Genomic DNA, 18,542 nt, shown 5'->3' with positions numbered 1-18,542 from the left:
AGTCAAGGTTTCACATCTCAAATTTGACTGCATAATCTTCGCCATTAACAACGGCATTATATATGTCAAGCCAATTTTCCATGTTGCGTACTTTTCTATTGAGGTGAAAATATGGGTTTGTTGATTAATCAAAGAGTTTGCCTAACTAATATAACTACGACTTTTTCAGTGACCATTCCATGTAAACTCTGCTTAGTGTTTCATTTGTCAACAATATTGTCGTTACTCATTAAATCAAGGAAAAATATACAATTGTATAATTTTCTTATATTTTAAAATTAATTTTGATGTATTACCCCTTTATAAATAGGCTATCGCTACAACACCAATAACTACACCCAAAAGAACATCTTTCCTTCGAATTTTCTTTCAATTAACATTTCTTTTACTTGTCTCCTTGTGTCTTCACTTCACATCACAACATGGCTTTGAAGACAGTTTTCGTAGCTTTTATGATTCTCCTTGCCATCTATTCGCAAACGACGTTTGGTAAGTTTATTCAAATCGCTCTATATATCAAAGTTATCCACATACAAGCTAGATATAGTTCTATTATAAAACATTTTGAACTTACATCGTAAATTTTTAACAAATCCCAATTAGCTTTCTCGATTGTATGTTCAGCTTAACTAAGACATTTTCAAAGGTATGTTATTCTTTTGTTATTCCATGTACAAATACTAAGTAGCATTGGAATTAATTTGGTAGGGGACGATGTGAAGTGCGAGAATCTGGATGAAAACACGTGTGCCTTCGCGGTCTCGTCCACTGGAAAACGTTGCGTTTTGGAGAAGAGCATGAAGAGGAGCGGGATCGAGGTGTACACATGTCGATCATCGGAGATAGAAGCTAACAAGGTCACAAACATTATTGAATCGGACGAGTGCATTAAAGCGTGTGGTCTAGACCGGAAAGCTTTAGGTATATCTTCGGACGCATTGTTGGAATCTCAGTTCACACATAAACTCTGCTCGGTTAAATGCTTAAACCAATGTCCTAACGTAGTCGATCTCTACTTCAACCTTGCTGCTGGTGAAGGTACGATATTGGTAGACCAGTACGGTTATATTACTTTTCTCTCTCTAATAGATTATGGTATAATTTATTTGTTTGGTTTGCTATAGGAGTGTATTTACCAAAGCTATGTGAATCACAAGAAGGGAAGTCAAGAAGAGCAATGTCGGAAATTAGGAGCTCGGGAATTGCAATGGACACTCTTGCACCGGTTGGACCAGTCATGTTGGGCGAGATAGCACCTGAGCCGGCTACTTCAATGGACAACATGCCTTACGTGCCGGCACCTTCACCGTATTAATTAAGGCAAGGGAAAATGGAGAGGACACGTATGATATCATGAGTTTTCGACGAGAATAATTAAGAGATTTATGTTTAGTTCGACGGTTTTAGTATTACATCGTTTATTGCGTCCTTATATATATGTACTTCATAAAAACACACCACGACACATTAAGAGATGGTGAAAGTAGGCTGCGTTCTGGTGTAACTTTTACACAAGTAACGTCTTATAATATATATGATTCGAATAAAATGTTGAGTTTTGGTGAAAATATATAATATGTTTCTGTTTTTGGTTTTTAATGTTTAAATTAAATTCAAAGAAAAAAATATCTTTTGTACAACAAGTGCAACATTTTGTTTTAAGAAATAAAGCTAAAAATCAGTAGTTGATGAACTCAACCACTAGATTCATACCAAATTTGAAGGCCTTTTATGGTAATGTCTATCACCAATGGCTCATATTGAGGACATCCTGTACCGTTCATTAATTGATACTAGAATGGCAACAAGTAGAAAATGTAGAAATTTGGGTATCTATACTCCAAAAATGATTTCAAATAACCAAAATTCAAAAGTTTGGTTATTCGTACTCAAACGAATAATTGATCTCAAATACTCGAATTGAAAGTACAGGTGTTAGAATGTCTTACGTTAAAAGTATGTACATTAGTTTTCTTTATTCATAATCAATTGGTTTTTGAGTATATGTTTATTAGCATTCGAGTAACCAAAAGAATACGTATATATTTCGATTGGGTACGGGTATACGAACGCCAAAAGTTTAAATGCATACCGCTAAATATTTAGGAACTTATTAGAAGGCAATGTGCCCATCCCTAGACCCTAGTTGATACTTGTTAACATGGTTAGGGAAATGTTCTTATACAGTGGGATAAGTTTTGCTATGCTTATGTGAGTAAGCTAGGCAATAGGCATGAGCGAAAAAAAAAAAAAAAGTTAGGCATGACCGGCTCCAACAAAACTTTGACTCTGACTCTGACTGTTCTAAAATTTGAAATAGGCCCATTTAAAACACAATATCCCTTAGCAAGATTAGGTATATGAATATTTGGGTCTATTAACAGTGGGCCAGATGATTGAAGCCCATTTAAATCACAACATCCCCTAGCAAGAGCTTCTTCAACGACCAAACAAACTTGTGTCTTCCTCGTCTCACTGCCTCCACCGCCGCCGGCGAAATCAATCGTGTCTTTCTCTAATTACAGTAGTCAACAATGGTGAACCAAAGGAGAAGACTTGCGCAGAAGCGATACAAGGAAGCTAATCCAGAGCTGTTTCCAAAAGCAGAACCAACGCCACCAAAGGACCCTAATAAGAAGAAGAAGAAGAAAAGCTTGTTCAAGAAAAAGAAACCTGGATCTTCCACTGATAGACCTCAGAGAACAGGCTCTTCCACAAGACATCCTCTTCGAGTTCCTGGTATGAAACCTGGAGAAGGCTGTTTTATATGTCATTCCAAAACCCATATTGCTAAGCTTTGTCCTGAAAAATCTGAGTGGGAGAGAAACAAGGTTTGTTCTTTTCTTCTTTAATCATTGGTTTTGGGATTAGGGTTTTAGTTCAATTTAGTTTTAGATTTAGTAGGGTTTTGGCAGCTCTTGTTAGAATCAGTTGAGGGTTTAATCTTTATGAACTCAAAGATGAAATTTTTCATGAAATGTTGGTACTTTGATGATCACTAGACTTGTTGGTTACTAGAAAATGAATGTTTTTGGTTTTGTTGTTTGTAGATATGCTTGCAATGTAGGAGGAGAGGGCATAGTCTTAAAAACTGCCCTGAAAAGAACAATGAGAGCTCCGAGAAGAAGCTCTGTTACAATTGTGGAGATACTGGTCATTCACTTTCCCATTGTCCTTACCCTATGGAAGATGGTAATTTTTCTCTTCTCTGGATCCGGAATATTTATCTTTTCTCATATTACAAGATTTCAGGAAACCTAGCATCGAAATTTGTATTTTTTTTTACCTCTGTACACAGATATTTGACTTATGATCTGAAGTGTAGTTCATGTTATTTAGAGAGTTTAACATTATATTCTCTGAAAACGTATTTGAGGCTATACTGTCACTTGTTTGTTTGTTTGTTAAGAGTAGTCACTAAGATTAGATTTGGTTGCTGTATTGATTCTTTTGTAGGAGGGACCAAATTTGCAAGTTGTTTCATATGCAAGGGACAAGGGCACATAAGCAAGAACTGTCCCGAAAACAAGCATGGAATCTACCCAATGGTACAATGCTCAAATCTTGTTTCGAGCCTTTTCTTTTCCTCATAGAAGATGAGTTTTGATATGTTGAACAATGGATTTGGTGGGCCTTCTTTTGCAGGGCGGGTGTTGTAAAGTGTGCGGGAGTGTGGCGCATCTCGTCAAAGACTGTCCTGATAAATTCAACCAAGAGTCAGCCCAACCAAAGAAGACTTCAAGTAACATTTTCTTTTGTCTCACTCTTCCAATTCTTGAGCTTCTAATTATGTGATCCTAGTCAAGTAGTTTCTCTTTCAAGTGATTCGGAACAGTGAATGCGATCTCATTTATCTTATAAAGACCATAATTGTATCTCCCTGACTGAAATGACAGGATTTGATGCTACACCAAGAGGAAAGCTCACTAAGTTTAGTGGGGACGATCTTGAAGACGATTTCACTGAAGAGCCCAAAAGCAGCAAGAAGATCAATACCTCTGATGATTCAGCTCAGAATAGTGTCGAGGTGAAGAAAAAGAAACAAGGTCCAAAGATTGTCAATTTCGTTGGATGATCACAAGAGGATCGAAAAGGGTCATCAATTTTGTAGGATATATCAAAAGTTTTGTTTTCTAATCTCCCTTTTAGTCTTGTGTAAGAACAAAAAAATCCTAGTTATTCAGAACAATGCTATGTAATGGAACCACACAGCCAATTCTGTTTCAGATAATCTTCTAAACCGAACAAAACCCACCTAGAACCAAATTAATTATAACATATAGTCTGTTTGTGAATAAACCAAAAGTTGTGCTTCTCCTCCTCAACCTCAGTCGCCGATCTTCAACAGTGGCTGAAACTTGAGAGAGAGAGAGAGAGGAAGAGAGCGACACTATGGCGATGACACTTATTAACAGAGCAATCTCTAGAACCGAAACCGTTGGTGCTTTCAGACTCTCGCTTAATCTCTTAAGAAATTTCTCTGCGGCGCCGGCGAGTGAAAACCCTAGCTCCGATTCGAGTAAACCGAAACGAAGAAAGAAGAAGAACTTAATCGAAGTTGCTCAGTTCTTACCTAATTGGGGAATCGGATACCATATGGCTAAAGCTCATTGGAATGGAATCTCTTATGAAATCACTAAGATCAATCTCTATAAGGTTCTTCTTCTCCTTGTCTTTCATCTCTGAAAATTGAAAAGTTTACATTTTTCTTAAGCTGAGAAAAAGTTTCTGTAAACGAAATCATTTGGAGTTTGTTTATCTGATTAGGGGTTTTGTTTGATTTTGGAATCAAATGCAGGATGGTAGACATGGAAAAGCTTGGGGAATTGTTCACAAAGATGGTGACTTTTTTCTTCCTCATTTGTTTAGTTTTTATGCTCCTTGATCTCAAAGTTGAAGCTTTTTGTCATGTGCAGGATTGCGAGCTGCAGAAGCTCCAAAGAAGATAAGCGGAGTTCACAAACGGTGTTGGAAGTATATCCCAAACCTGTCAAAGACTGCTCCTGCTACAACCTCTGCTCATGTCCAAGCTGCCTGATCTGTTGTGGGTACTTGTTGATCAATCTGTTTGCGCTTTCTTTTATTGAGAAGAAGATACAGTTGTTGTGACTTGATAGTTTCTTTGAATTCGTTGATAGCTTTGTAGGAAATCTACGGATGATGATCTGTTGTTCCTTCTTCTTGTTAAGACTTTACATTTCCTGAGTTATGATTTTGTGGGGTTAGCTACTATTACGTATGAACTTGATTTGTAGGAGGTCTTCTGGTTTTAAACATGTAATAAACGACCTCAATTACGAGTGGCAGGTTTTAGTTTCTATCTTCCAGAATTTGGTGAATCCTAAACCAAAATTCCAAATTTTCAATATTTGAAAGTCTCCATGTTATATGCAATGGAAGATAGTCTTGTTGGACCAATTTAACATTTCTTCCAACCATAACGAAAAAAGCATAGTTGTACCCCTTTTTCCTTGGACTGAATTGCATCACAGACTCCAAAACCATCGTTTTGATTCACCTTTAATGAAAGCAGTTTTTGGTTGAACCAATGTTAGTAAAGTATTATTAGGAATCCACATATGAACCAATCCAGTATCATATATATCTAAGTCCTTGCTTTAATGGATATATCTTCATGTAACCAAAGATCTCCAAGTATATGAGATGGGTTCTATTCAATAGCTTTGTGGTTAACAAAGAACCAATTTTAAAATCTCTATTGAACCAGTTTGAATCCATTAAGCAGCAAGAAGATCAATACCTCTGATGTTTCAGCTCAGAAGAGTGTCGAGGTGAAGAAAAAGAAACAAGGTCCAAAGATTGTCAATTTCGTTGGATGATCACAAGAGGATCGAAAAGGGTCATCAATTTTTGTAGGATATATCAGAAGTTTTGTTTTCTAATCTCCCTTTTAGAGTTGTGTAAGAACAAAAAAATGCTATTTTATTAAGAACAATGCTATGTAATGGAACCACGGCCAATTCTGTTACAGATAATCTTCTAAACCGAATAAAACCCACCTAGAACCAAATTATAACATATAGTCCTTGATAAGGATGTAAGAAATGCTAAAATTAGTGTGAAAAACGTCCGGAAAGAAAGGATATGGTTAGGCGAATTTGAAGGATAGAGAGTAAAAAAAGGTGTGGTTTGATGTTATAAGATGGAGAGGTATTAATGGTTGTCCGAGTTCGTCTCCATTGGCCTCTTCAAATCAAATTAAGAATCTCTTATTCCCCCAAATTTTTCATTTCTCTTTTTCTTCATTCTTCATCTCTCGTCCCACAAAAGAGGACAAAAAACCAAATAACGAGAAGTCCCATTTCTCTTTGTTGTCTTAGGTGTTACCTTCATCAACCAAACGCAATGGTATGTTTTCTATTATCTTTCTTCTTCTTCTTCTTTGTAATGAAGTTGTGTGTTTAGAAATCTCAGCTTTGTTTCTTGTTCTGCTTCGATTGTTTGGCTGGCTTGTTTTCTTTCTTTACGTTGACATGTTATTACTGCTGTTTCTCTTTTGTCCAAATAAAACAAAGGATTCAAATGGCAAATGCAAGAATAATAAATGGATGTGAATATGATAGAGATGGATAGAATATGAAATTTAGAGAAATATATTCATTTTCTTGCAAATAATACATTTTGTTGTGGAACTAGTGTATTTTTTTTTTCAGTTTTTTTCCTAGAGGAGTGATTGGAATTTCTTTTCCATGAACTTTATTGTAAATGTTAACGATGAATGTTTTATGCAACCCAATTTTATTCCTTAAAGACATACGTCCGAGAAATGTTACAAAAATATGAAAATGTATCGTCCTCTATAATTTGATGAAACAAAAAAAATCACATATAAACGCAAAATGCATAAATGTATAACGTTTAAACGACGTATCAGTGTTGTGACATTTTGTTTTATCTTGACTGATATATGAACTGAAAAGGCGAACGCGGCGTCGGGGATGGCGGTGGAGGACGAGTGTAAGCTGAAGTTTTTGGAGCTAAAAGCGAAGAGAAACTATAGGTTCATAATATTCAGGATAGATGGACAACAAGTGGTGGTAGAAAAGCTGGGAAGCCCCCAAGAGAACTACGACGATTTCACCAATTACCTACCGCCAAATGAATGCCGCTACGCCGTTTATGACTTCGACTTCACCACTGCTGAGAATATCCAGAAGAGCAAGATCTTCTTCATAGCATGGTAAATACAACTTTGAACATTTTTTCATGTTATATTTAGATTATGGTTATGGATAAACTGTGCATATGTATATGTATGTTACGTTAGGTCACCGGATTCATCTAGAGTAAGGATGAAGATGGTGTATGCGAGCTCAAAGGACAGGTTCAAGAGGGAATTGGATGGTATTCAGGTGGAGTTACAAGCCACTGACCCGAGCGAGATGAGTCTCGACATCATCAAAAGTCGAGCTCTCTAGATCTCCTTGCTTTTCTAATTATATATCCATAATCATTGTCATTCAAACAATTTCCTCATCTTATGTAACTTTCGATCTTGGTTTCATTCATTCTTGTTCTTGACTGTTTTTTTCTATTTTATTTACATTTTAAATTGACATGGGTTTTATACTTTGCAAACCATGTAGTTTCTCGTGTAATAGCTCACTTTCGTTGAAAAAATAAAGATATATCTTTTTCAAAGTGTAATTTCATCAAATTGTCGATATGTCCGAGTGGTTAAGGAGACAGACTTGAAATCTGTTGGGCTTCGCCCGCGCAGGTTCGAACCCTGCTGTCGACGGATTTATTTTTGTAGACCCAACACAGTAGTTAAAATTACACGGTAATGCCACAATCAATAAAACCACATTATCAACCGTATACAACGTTCGTTGTCTTATACAGCCATCATAAGTTTTACAAATAAAAAAAATCACAATAACAACAAAAGAGAAAAGATCTGATCATAAATAACAATGTTGCAAAAGCAAATAGAGAATGTAACGGAAACAAACATTATCTTTTTGGGCTCACATCCAAGTTTTTTCCTTGGAAGAAATCGTTAAGCATTCGCTCAAGGTCCTCAGGAGTGAACCTTATATACTTCTGTGAGTTCTTACCACTCTCAATCATCGGCCTGAGACAGTGAGACACAACAACATATTTTTATTTCTTGAAGGACAAGAAACAACAGTAATTTTGAAATAAAAGTGTTCTTGAATTGTATATGTACCCGAAACGTTTGAGAAACGATCCGTAGGCAGGTAAAAGAACCTCTGCAATAGCAAGCCTGAGAGATTCACGCAGCTCAACGTCCGAAACGGACCATTGGCATTGTCTCTGGTGAAGCTCTTCGAATTGAGAATTGAAAGTCTTGAATTTTTCTTTTACTAAAGTTTTTTTTATACTTTCATTCTTTATCAGACCGCTCTTACTCGACTGAACCGTGATACACTGTAAAATCTACATAAAGAAATGGTTAATCAGAAAAAAGACTCTTTACCATCTTAGAGAGCAAATTTTTCAAACCTTATTCCAGGAAATTGTCTGGTACTGTTTTGCGTGTTGTTGTACGATTCTTCTATGTGTTTGAACCAAATCATCACCCAAAAAATTCTTTGCTTCTTCCCTGTGAACAAATAGTTAGTCTCTCTGAGATAACATGTTGTTAGGTTTTGGTTCTGTTTTAGAGATATTCGAGGCGAAGAAGCAGAGCCAAACCTTCTGAAATTTCTTACAATGTAATACACATTATTCATTAAGAATAGTTGAGTTAATGCTGCATCTTCGAACTGTCTAGATTTACCATCCAGATTGTTCCTTAAAGCCCTCATGATACCCGTCATCACGGATTTAAGCTTGGTATCAGGATCATTACTATTAAACTCTTGAAAAAGTTGCCTCAACGTCGGTTCGTAACTGTTCAAGTTCCAGAAGCAACGTTAAGTTCTGCAAAGCTATATCACTTAGAAATGGTGTATGAAAAAAGTACTTACTCGAACAAGAACTTGACGTATCTTGCAACGTAGCTAGTTAGCGCATGTACGGATCCATCCATAACAACGGTTTCAGTCGCATCCATTTCAATAGCAACTTCGAAATCAGCAATAGTTTCTTTCACAGTTTGAGCTAATAGCTTTGTCAGATTCAGTGCATCTTCTTTCATCTCAGTACAAGGTTTGCTTCCAAAGATCAACTCAAACTATGCTTCCAAGTTTCAATCAAAGGAAAATAAATAACTAATAAAGTCTTGTAGAAATCAATGTTACTAACCTAGTGATTTGAATAAACATCGTTATTGGAATATATTCAAGCATTTTTAATATACTTTAAAATGGTACATGAATTTTCCTAGTTAAAAGTACAAAGAACTAAATTTCATAACGATCGAAATCATTCAACTATAAAAATTTGGTTGGATACACCAAAATATGTTCTCAATTGTTTTGCGTTTACATTTACCCATATATGCTATGTATGAACTCGCAGTATTGTATGATACTGTACATGTTACCTCTGGTTGAAGCTCTATCATTATCTCATACATATCTAAGATAACAAACACTTTTTCCGGCGATCTCCTGCTGATAGCGATAGCATATCCGAAACTAAGAAGCATACCAAAACTAATAGTAGTGATTTCAGCAAAAGATTGATCTCTAAATGGCTCAACACCATCAAGTATTTGGTGGCAGATTTCCTTCTCCGCAGCAAATAACAGTTTCACCTGTCTCAACGTCAACAAATCAACAAGGATATCATTACAATCTATATCTATAAAGGTATATAGTTATATTATGGTTTTTGGAAGTGAGTTTTTGTACAGATATTCGAATGTAATGGATCCAATTCATAATCTTGGCCTCGAAGACGTCCTGATTCATTCTCTCAACATCATATTTGCTATGTCTCTCTACACCTAATTTCTCAAGGCTCTGCGCCAACACTGCCCTACGAATATCCCTTAAATATTACGAAAAGTAAAATATTATTAATAAACACTATGAAAATGATCTTTATCATATCCAATGAAAAAATGAGTTTCTATTAAATGTTAGAAGTTAAATAGAAATTGGACCTGTAAGTTTTGAAAAGTTCTTGCTGATGACCAGCTTTAACCATCTGTTGGGCTAAATCATGAAGCACAGGCAAAACCGTTGGTGGGATGATTGTTGGGACCGTATAATCAGTTTTTCCTAAGCCATTTGATTGTGGATCATGGCTCTTTCCGTCACTACCTTCATCGTCTGACGGTGGCCGAAGATTGCTTGGGAGACACTCGAAAAGTTGATTAGGTTCTGTTAGCTTGCTAAACAATTATGAAGGAGACAAAAATAATTGTTAAAACTTCTTTGTTTGCTTCAATTAAGGACAAGCTATTATGTATATCCAAAGACGAACCTGTAATTTTCCAGAATCTGTTTGAACTTGGACGCATCATATTCTGTGTTTATACCATCAACCTTACCATGATGTTCATCTATGAAATGAAAGTTGCATGTTCCTCTTTCGTCTACCTTGATAGATTCATTGTTGGGTTTGTCTTCAACCGCTCTTACCTCTCCTAGGTTTTCGTGAGGGTTAATCTCTGTTGCGGACTCGACGGAATCCCTGTGGAAGAAGATACCGCATTTAGTACATTCGTAAAGCTTCTCATCATGAGTGGAAATTTTTGGAGCAATCGAGAGCTCATGAAGATTAGTCTTGTCTAATACATTAGACATTTTGTGATATGTGTGATCTGGTAAGGACTAGTTTGGTTATATAACGTTCATCAAAGTCATCATTACTTTTTCCTCATTTGACACTATTTACACGACATTGACTTAGCATGTTATTATTTCTTTAATGCCATTTGAACAAAACTATAATCTAAAAGAATAGTAGTCACACTTTCTACAACGAATAGAAACTCATTTAGGAACCTAACTATGTATAGATTTAGTTACAACATGTACGAATAACGAACTCATTAATTAATGAATAATGATATATATATATATATATATATATATATATATATATATATATATATATAAACACTACTACATGTTTGCAATTTTGTTTTACAGAATATGTCAACTCTAGAACATATATAAAGCTAATTGGCATTATGTTAAATCATGTCTAATGTCCTTGATGACCTTTTCTCGTTTGAATTCTTCTTAAGTCCTTGATGACCTTTTTCTCGTTTGAATTCTTCTTAAGTTTCCACTTTCCAGACTATAATTTTTTGTTGACACAAATCATATGCGACGTCTACTGTTTATAAACAGAAAACATTATATTAAAAGTAATTTGACTTAGCATGTTATACAACTTGAACGAGATTATACTCTAAAGAAGATTTAACATTCTCTACTGCATGCATAACATGTATACGTGTAGACTTAAACTTACATATATATATATATATATATATATATATGATATATACAATGATAAAATGCAAAACGCTGAATCATCATTGAAATAGTATATATGGATATTAGCCAATTTACTTTTACAGCTTAGAAAAAACATGACAGCTTCATCAACTTTACAGTTAGAAGAAAAATAAAACTGAAAGGAGAAAAAAAAAACCTTCAAGAAAAGGAGAAATACAAAAGAACTTATAAATATTAAAGAGTAATGTTGCAAAAACAAAGAAGAAGAGAATGTACAACAAAATGGAAAAACAAAGATGAATACATATTTATCTCTTTGGCTCACTCCATGTCTTGCCTTCAAAGAACTCGTTAAGCATTCTCTCAAGATCTTCAGGACTAAACCTTATATACTTCTGGGGGTTCTTACCACTCTCTATCATCGGCCTGATACACAACACAACCAAAGAAACAAAACTTTTAACTCTTTCTTGACAAGCGCGAAACAAAATCTGTTTAAAAGTGTTTTTGATCTTACCCAAAACGTTTAAGAAACGATCTGAAAGCAGGTAAAAGAACTTCCGCAACAGCAAGTCTAAGAGATTCACGCAACTCGCTGTCCGGAACTGTCCATTGGCATTGTCTTTGGTGAAGCTCTTCAAACTGAGAATTGAAAGTCTTGAATCTGTCTTTTACTGATGCTCTTGATATATTTGAGTTTTCTATCGGACCGCTCCCACTCGACTGAACCGTGAGACACTGCAAAATCTGCAGAAGAAAAGACTAATCAGAAAATACATTTTAAAGCATTTTTAAAGTATAAACCTAAAACGATTGAGTAAACCTTTGCCCAAGAAACTCTCTTGTACTGATTTGCATGTTGTTGTACAATTCTTCGATGTATTTGAACCCAATCATCACCTAATAAATCTTTTGCTTCTGACCTGTGAAAAATGTAACTCTAACTCAGGATTATGTTTAGGCTTTTCTGGTTCTGTTTAAGAAAGATGGAGCCGAAGAAACAGAACCAAACCTCCTAACAGATCTCACTATATAGTGAACATTGTTCATTAGGAAAAGTTGAGTTAATGCTACATCTTTGTACTGCTTCGATTTACCATCCAGATTATTCTGTAAAGCGTGCATGATCCTCGTTGTTACAGCTCCAAGCTCGCTATCAGGATCTTTACTATCAAACTCTTGAAAAAGTAGCCTCAACGTCGTTTGGTAACTGTTTCCATATCCCAAAAACCACTGATTAGTCCAACAAAAATGACAATGTCCGTTGGTCTAAGTAAAGTTACTTACTCGAACAAGAACTTGACATAATTTATAACGTAGCTAGTAAGTGGATGAACGGTTCCATCCATAACCGCGGTTTTCGTAGCATCCTTTTCAACCGCTTCTTCAAAATCAGCAAAAGTTTCTTGAGCTGTCTGAGCTAACCGCTTTGTCAGATTCAGCGCGGATTCTTTCATCTCAGCACATGGTTTGCTTCCAAAGAGCAACTCAATCTATAAATGAAAGACAATTAGAGGGGCTAGCTAATACACATAGTTTCTTTGACGGTGTGAGACATTAAACGTTACCTCAGGCTGAAGCTCTCTCATTATTTCATACATATCTAACAGAACAAACAGTTTTTCAGGTGATCTCTTGCTTTTAGCAATAGCCTCCCCGAAACTAAGCAGCACAGCTACACTATTTACAGTGACCTCACCAAAACATTGATCTCTGAGAGACTCAACACCATCAAGAATTTGGTCGCAGATTTTCTTTTCCGCGGCGAATAACAGTTTCACCTGTCTCAAGGCAACAAAAGCAAGTGCCGTGTAAACGAAGGAAACAGTAGCGATCTAGTAAGGTATTCTTGTTTTGTGGGAGAGAGTTTTTTACGGATATTCTCATGTAATGTATCCAATTCCCAATCTTGGCCTCTAATACCTCCCATTGCATTCTCTGAACATCATCTTTGCTAAGCCTCTCCACTCCTAATTTCCTCAAACTCTGTTCCAACACCGCAGCTCGAGTATCCCTAATAAAGTTCGAAAACGTATATGGATTACAAAACTAATATGTGTGACTATAGAGGTTCTACTTGAAAGAAAACTGAGAAGTTGGACCTGTAAGATTTGAAAAGTTGTTGCTGATGACCAGCTTGAACCATTTGTTGAGCTAAGTCATGAAGCAGAGGCAGAACCCTTGGAGGAATGACAGTTGGGACAGTAAAAATAGCGTTTTCTAAGCTCTTGTGATGGGGATCATGAGTCTTTCCACCACCACCTTCACCTTCTGATGATGGTCGAAGATTACTCGGAAGACATTCGAAAAGGCGATCAGGTTCCATTGGCTTACTAAAATATTGAAACAAAAAAGTAATGTGTTAGACCAAATCCTTGCACAAGCAAAACGAATTTTCTTCAATAAGGCACAAGTGTAAGTCTGTCATATCGAAAGACGAACCTGTAGTTTTGCAGTATCTGTCTGAACTCATCTTCTAGCTTTGATAGAGCTTTAGAAAGTAAACCGTGAGCATGACTAATAACTCCACTAGCACTTTTGAACATTTTGTTGTTGCTGAAGAATTTGATAGTGCCTCTTAGTTGATCAATTGCTTCCAGATAGCTTTCAAGATCCTCATGTGGTCCTCTCAATATTTTAGCTTCCGCCTGACAAAAAAAAATGATCAATCATTATTCAGCTTAATATGCCATACACACACACACACACACACACGAAGAAAACGATCTTAGGCTTAGCTGAAGACAAAAAAACTCTCCTTAACAAGAACAGAGTACTTGATATCTAACTGGATTGGGTCCTAAATCCTAAGTTTCACAGCATCAGAAAGCAGACATTTGCTACTCTGTTCACATGATGCATTCTCCACAAATGTTTCAGTTGTAACTTCAACTAGAGAAAACATGTCTACAGTTATCATCTTAAGAACACTTAACTTGAGGAAACCTAAGGGGAACAGAATGATAGCTTGAAAGACAAGCAAATAAAAGGAGAATCTTGTATGGTGAGTGTAAAGAGAACACCAAACCTTTCTAGAGATATCAAATTGATCCAATATAACCTCAGCTGCTTTCAATGCCTTGTCAATATTCTCATGAGCTCTCCTTATAGAATGTGTTCTTATCTACACAAACACAATCACACCCCCAAAATTAAACGTCGAAGAAGCCAACCATTTTATCACCAAATCCAGAATCACATTTCAATTTCAACAGAAGATAGATCTCAAATTCCACAACCTTGAGACTCTAAAAATCCAAAAAACAGAGAGATCATGAAGAAAGGACCTGTGTGGGACGCATTGCGGTTTCAAGAGCCGAGAGACGATGATCGAAAGAACCTAAGATTCCGACCATGTTATCGGTGATGGTCTGGCTCTTATGCAAAGACTCTTTCATCAAACTTGCTCGCTCGGTTAGGGCTTCCATTGCTTGAGCCACCCCCATTTTCTTGATTTGGATCGATGAACAAAAAAGAAGATGGTGAAAATTGATAGAGAATAGTTTTGGTTGCGTAAAGATTCAGAAATTTTTTGAGGATTGGAAAAATGTAAATGTGTTTGTTGGTGTAGTTAGAGACGCTCCTCTACGATTCGTGAGACGACGATACAATTAAAAAGTTTCATGCGATTTTGCTTGGAGAGACCCCACCACATAAGCGATGGTTTCGTTACTTTCATATTTTTAGGTTGATTTTGTGGGTCCCTACTTGTTTTTATTAATTGCGGAAAAAAATATAAGCTTAATAAACAAATAGACAAGATATTTTCCCTATAATATATTTGGGGTTGTTACATAAAAATCGTTACCCCTTTCTCATAGTGGAAAACAAAATCTACTCTCATACCAAAAAATGAATCATCTATTTAGGTAAAGAATCATATATTTTATTAGGTAAACAAAATATCTTTTAGGATACACTTCATCGTTATTATCGATCACAATCATCTTATATGTAAGAATAGAGAGATGGATTTTTAGAGTCTCTACACTCAGAATCAAAGTTTCTATGGTTAATCTCTATCTTCTTCTTCTTCTTTAATTTTGTTTTTAAATACGAGAGAGTGGTTATGATTTTCCGATCGTTGATTTCATAATAGAAATGAACTTCTGGTCCTTCTTTGATTTTTTAACAATCTATTTATTTATTTTAAGATTGGAATTTAGGGTTTATTGCCCATCCATGATCTGATGGGGGTTCTTAGGGTTTCGATTTAAGCTATGAATTCGATACAGTTTTGAGGGAGTCAGATTGTTGAATATAATCCAAACCTATGTGCTTGTTCTTTGTTCATTTTTCAGTTTTTGATCAAATCAATTGATTTTTCAGCTAGTCTTACTCTTTAGAACTTTTCAAATCATATAATATTATTTTACGATAAATTTATAATAGAATTGTGCATCTTAGGGGGAATTACAGAATTCAATAATCTAATTTTATTTGCTCTAATCGTTAGTTTTTTTTTTGTTCGTAGTTGAAGAAAAGAGAGCTTTGACGAAAAAATCATCCTTTAGAATGGCAAAGACTGATGTGGATGATGAGTATGGTATGTGTTTTAGCAATATGATTTTTTTTATGAATATCGTCAAAAACGTCCCCACTATCCCGTCCACAAATGATTAAGGTTTTCGAGATATGTTAATAGATACTATACCCGTTTGTTTGTTTTTGTGTTTTAGTAATATACTTCTCTTTTTCAGCTAATTTAATGTGAAATTTCTTATTTTTCTCAGGTCTTAAACCCTCTGAGTTATATGGAAAAAATACATGGAAGATTAAGAAATTTTCACAAATCAGCAAAAGGGAGTTCGCTAGCAGTGTTTTTGAAATTGGAGGCTACAGTTGGTACATGGCATGCATATCTTTCTCATCTTTAATTTTTGTCTCAAAAAAACTCTGGAAATGGTTTTGAAGGCTTTGTGTTGTTACTTTTATCTTCAATGTGTCAGGCATATTTTAATGTATCCAGAAGGATGTGATGTTAGCAATCATCTCTCATTATTTCTCTGTGTTGCAAACCATGATGAACTTCTTCCAGGTTTGTATTTTTTTCCACTGGTCTGCTTGGTCCTTGTTTTCTTTCTCTGGATACTTAGTGATATATATTCTTTTGCTATCTTGGACACCAGGCTGGAGTCAGTTGGCTCAGTTTACTATATCTGTGATGCATAAAGATCCAAAGAAGTCTAAGTTTTCAGGTGATTTTTCGAATCTTTAATTGCTTGCTTCCATTTCGATATCCAGACAACTGAATTCATGATCTTGTAGATACGCTGCACCGGTTTTGGAAGAAAGAACATGATTGGGGATGGAAAAAGTTTATGGAGTTACCGAAGTTACGGGATGGCTTCATAGATGATTCTGGCTGTCTTACAATTGAAACTAAAGTTCAGGTGATCAGGTAATGCAAGACCGACTCTATGAGCAAAATATTACCACATGCACGGTCCATTTTTCCATGCTACCATATACTTACAAGTTACATCTCCACATGTTCATATGTTATATTTTTTCATTTCCTCGGCCATATAATTGGTCCTTGCAGAGACAGGGTGGACCGACCTTTCTTCCTTGATTATGGTTACAAGACAGAAATTGTTAGGGTGTATTTTCGAAATATAGAGCAAATTTTCCTACGCTTTGTGGAGGAGAGAAGAAGCAAGCTTGAGAAGTTGATAGAGGACAAGGCCAAATGGACAAGGTATTTCACATTTCAACTTGTACCCTTAACTCCTCCAGATTCCATAAATGTAGTTACCTCTTCTTTTGAGGAAACCATGCCATGTTAGATTAATATATTGTCTTCCAACCATGTCTCTAGAGACCATTATAAATTTGCATTCTTGGTTGCAGCTTCGGTGTTTTCTGGTTAGGAATGGACAAAAACTCTAGGCGTGAGATGTCTAGAGAGAAAATGGACGTAATCCTAAAAGGATTTGTAAAACACTTTTTCATGGAAAATGTTGTTACATCACCTATAGCGATGGATTGCTTGTATAATGGGTTGAAGGATCTTGAAGTCCAAACTAAGAACAAGAAAGCTAGCCCAAAACTGTTAGATGACAAGGAATTGCCAGCTCCGTTTGTTAAAGTGGACAGAGATATGTTCGTATTAGTTGATGATGATGTGTTGTTACTCCTAGAGAGGGCTGCACTCCTAGAGAGGGCTGCTCCAGAGCCATTGCCTCCGAAAGATGATAAAGCTCTTCAAAACCGTATTAAGGTCGGCTTAATTCCATTATCCGCGTTATTGTTTATCTTATGCACTTTTCCACTAGAAAGTTACTTGTATTGATAAATTTTGTTTTTTTTGCTTGGATGCAAATCTAGGAGGACAAGGATGAAGAAGATATCAACAAGGAAGCTTATGAGATATGTTTAAATGAGTGGGGTAGACGAACTGTGGAGATATTTGTTCTTGACCATATCTTTAGGTAATAATGCATAATTTGTTTCTATATAGTATGCCATTGTGTTCTAACTTGATGTGCTTATGTATTGTACTTCAATATCTCTGAGCAGCAAAATTGAGGTTGCATACAAAGAAGCTATTGCGCTTAAAAGGCAGGAAGAACTTATCCGTGAAGAAGAGGAAACTTCAAAACGGAGCAAAGTGCTAAAAAAGGGTTTTGGGAAATGTAGACTGAATTAGATTCGAAATGTTTTCTGTGTTTTGCGTAATTTTGTTTCGGTTTTCGGTATTGAGAAATCTAGACCATATGTTGAACCGAAATTGTCTGGTTTGGTTATTTTGCAGAAGTTTGGTTTTATTTGGTTTAAATTTATTCAAATATGGAAACCGGTGGTCCCTGTATTTTAAAATTTAATTTGGACTATGAAATGATGGTGCACATTAAGATTTGTGGTTAGTAGTTGTGAAAGTTGGTACCGACACCAAAATATTTTGATGGTGCATACTTCTTTAACATGTGTTTTTTTTTCTTCATTAGATGCTCGACGATTATACTACACATGTCTAAATTGTTTTAGTCCATATGATGATTTTTGCAATTATGTACTACTATATTGCACATAATTTTTTGAGTTTGAATTTCAATGCTATTAAAAAATTTCATATAGTTCACTTTAAGTGAATTTTAACGATTTTGCACACAAAATAATATAGATATTATAATTATATAGTTATAACTTCTAATTGTAAGTTTGTAACCATAGAATAATCATGTTGATTAA

At 35.6% G+C, this 18,542-nt stretch overlaps 7 protein-coding genes and 1 non-coding gene across 11 annotated transcripts; 6 read left to right on the top strand and 2 right to left on the bottom strand.

Moving 5' to 3' along the window:
- The first annotated feature begins 135 nt into the window (after positions 1 to 135).
- Positions 136 to 1,699, top strand: AT5G52390 (PAR1 protein). The gene is made up of 3 exons (NM_124618.3): positions 136 to 489; positions 709 to 1,038; positions 1,125 to 1,699. The coding sequence occupies exons 1-3, from the start codon at positions 423 to 425 to the stop codon at positions 1,313 to 1,315; spliced, it is 588 nt and encodes a 195-aa protein (NP_200052.1). The 5' UTR covers positions 136 to 422; the 3' UTR covers positions 1,316 to 1,699.
- Positions 1,700 to 2,444: 745 nt separating this feature from the next.
- On the top strand, positions 2,445 to 4,243 carry AT5G52380 (VASCULAR-RELATED NAC-DOMAIN 6). Its single transcript, NM_124617.3, has 5 exons — positions 2,445 to 2,831; positions 3,051 to 3,192; positions 3,457 to 3,548; positions 3,646 to 3,742; positions 3,897 to 4,243. Exons 1-5 carry the CDS (start codon positions 2,535 to 2,537, stop codon positions 4,073 to 4,075), a joined length of 807 nt encoding a protein of 268 aa, NP_200051.1. The 5' UTR covers positions 2,445 to 2,534; the 3' UTR covers positions 4,076 to 4,243.
- A 16-nt stretch (positions 4,244 to 4,259) lies between these two features.
- On the top strand, positions 4,260 to 5,318 carry AT5G52370 (28S ribosomal S34 protein). Its single transcript, NM_124616.3, has 3 exons — positions 4,260 to 4,656; positions 4,799 to 4,841; positions 4,917 to 5,318. Exons 1-3 carry the CDS (start codon positions 4,393 to 4,395, stop codon positions 5,036 to 5,038), a joined length of 429 nt encoding a protein of 142 aa, NP_568770.1. The 5' UTR covers positions 4,260 to 4,392; the 3' UTR covers positions 5,039 to 5,318.
- An 869-nt stretch (positions 5,319 to 6,187) lies between these two features.
- ADF10 (actin depolymerizing factor 10) lies at positions 6,188 to 7,662 on the top strand. Its single transcript, NM_124615.4, has 3 exons — positions 6,188 to 6,369; positions 6,942 to 7,201; positions 7,289 to 7,662. Exons 1-3 carry the CDS (start codon positions 6,367 to 6,369, stop codon positions 7,437 to 7,439), a joined length of 414 nt encoding a protein of 137 aa, NP_568769.1. The 5' UTR covers positions 6,188 to 6,366; the 3' UTR covers positions 7,440 to 7,662.
- An 18-nt stretch (positions 7,663 to 7,680) lies between these two features.
- AT5G52355 lies at positions 7,681 to 7,762 on the top strand. The gene has a single exon. It is a non-coding gene; the product is annotated as a tRNA-Ser (tRNA).
- Positions 7,763 to 7,977: 215 nt separating this feature from the next.
- Positions 7,978 to 10,685, bottom strand: EXO70A3 (exocyst subunit exo70 family protein A3; the record flags this gene model as incomplete). The annotated part of the gene is made up of 9 exons (NM_124614.2): positions 7,978 to 8,098; positions 8,195 to 8,424; positions 8,491 to 8,590; positions 8,683 to 8,880; positions 8,958 to 9,163; positions 9,476 to 9,688; positions 9,786 to 9,924; positions 10,040 to 10,270; positions 10,363 to 10,685. 9 exons carry the CDS (start codon positions 10,683 to 10,685, stop codon positions 7,978 to 7,980), a joined length of 1,761 nt encoding a protein of 586 aa, NP_200048.2.
- Positions 10,686 to 11,458: 773 nt separating this feature from the next.
- On the bottom strand, positions 11,459 to 14,950 carry EXO70A2 (exocyst subunit exo70 family protein A2). The gene is made up of 11 exons (NM_124613.4): positions 14,636 to 14,950; positions 14,377 to 14,472; positions 13,791 to 13,996; positions 13,451 to 13,681; positions 13,224 to 13,362; positions 12,917 to 13,129; positions 12,636 to 12,841; positions 12,361 to 12,558; positions 12,172 to 12,271; positions 11,866 to 12,095; positions 11,459 to 11,774 (listed from the first exon to the last, which is right to left on the bottom strand). The coding sequence occupies exons 1-11, from the start codon at positions 14,792 to 14,794 to the stop codon at positions 11,657 to 11,659; spliced, it is 1,896 nt and encodes a 631-aa protein (NP_200047.3). The 5' UTR covers positions 14,795 to 14,950; the 3' UTR covers positions 11,459 to 11,656.
- Positions 14,951 to 15,169: 219 nt separating this feature from the next.
- AT5G52330 (TRAF-like superfamily protein) lies at positions 15,170 to 18,241 on the top strand (the record flags this gene model as incomplete). Of its 4 annotated transcripts, none has more annotated exons than NM_124612.3 (10): positions 15,170 to 15,217; positions 15,823 to 15,894; positions 16,082 to 16,193; positions 16,298 to 16,386; positions 16,478 to 16,546; positions 16,617 to 16,749; positions 16,894 to 17,049; positions 17,202 to 17,571; positions 17,679 to 17,782; positions 17,871 to 18,180. In NM_124612.3, the coding sequence occupies exons 2-10, from the start codon at positions 15,864 to 15,866 to the stop codon at positions 17,998 to 18,000; spliced, it is 1,194 nt and encodes a 397-aa protein (NP_200046.1). In that variant the 5' UTR covers positions 15,170 to 15,217; positions 15,823 to 15,863. The 4 variants fall into 4 exon arrangements, with proteins under 4 accessions (NP_200046.1, NP_001331623.1, NP_001032062.1 ...); NM_001344995.1 differs by lacking the exon at positions 15,170 to 15,217 and adding an exon at positions 15,275 to 15,359 and having other exon boundaries at positions 17,871 to 18,241; NM_001344994.1 differs by lacking the exon at positions 15,170 to 15,217 and having other exon boundaries at positions 15,720 to 15,894; positions 17,871 to 18,241.
- Between the last annotated feature and the right edge of the window lie 301 nt (positions 18,242 to 18,542).

Source organism: Arabidopsis thaliana, chromosome 5 (genome assembly GCF_000001735.4).
Source record: "Arabidopsis thaliana chromosome 5, partial sequence".
Classification (NCBI taxonomy): Eukaryota; Viridiplantae; Streptophyta; class Magnoliopsida; order Brassicales; family Brassicaceae; genus Arabidopsis; species Arabidopsis thaliana.
This window is presented reverse-complemented; position numbering and strand designations above follow the sequence as displayed.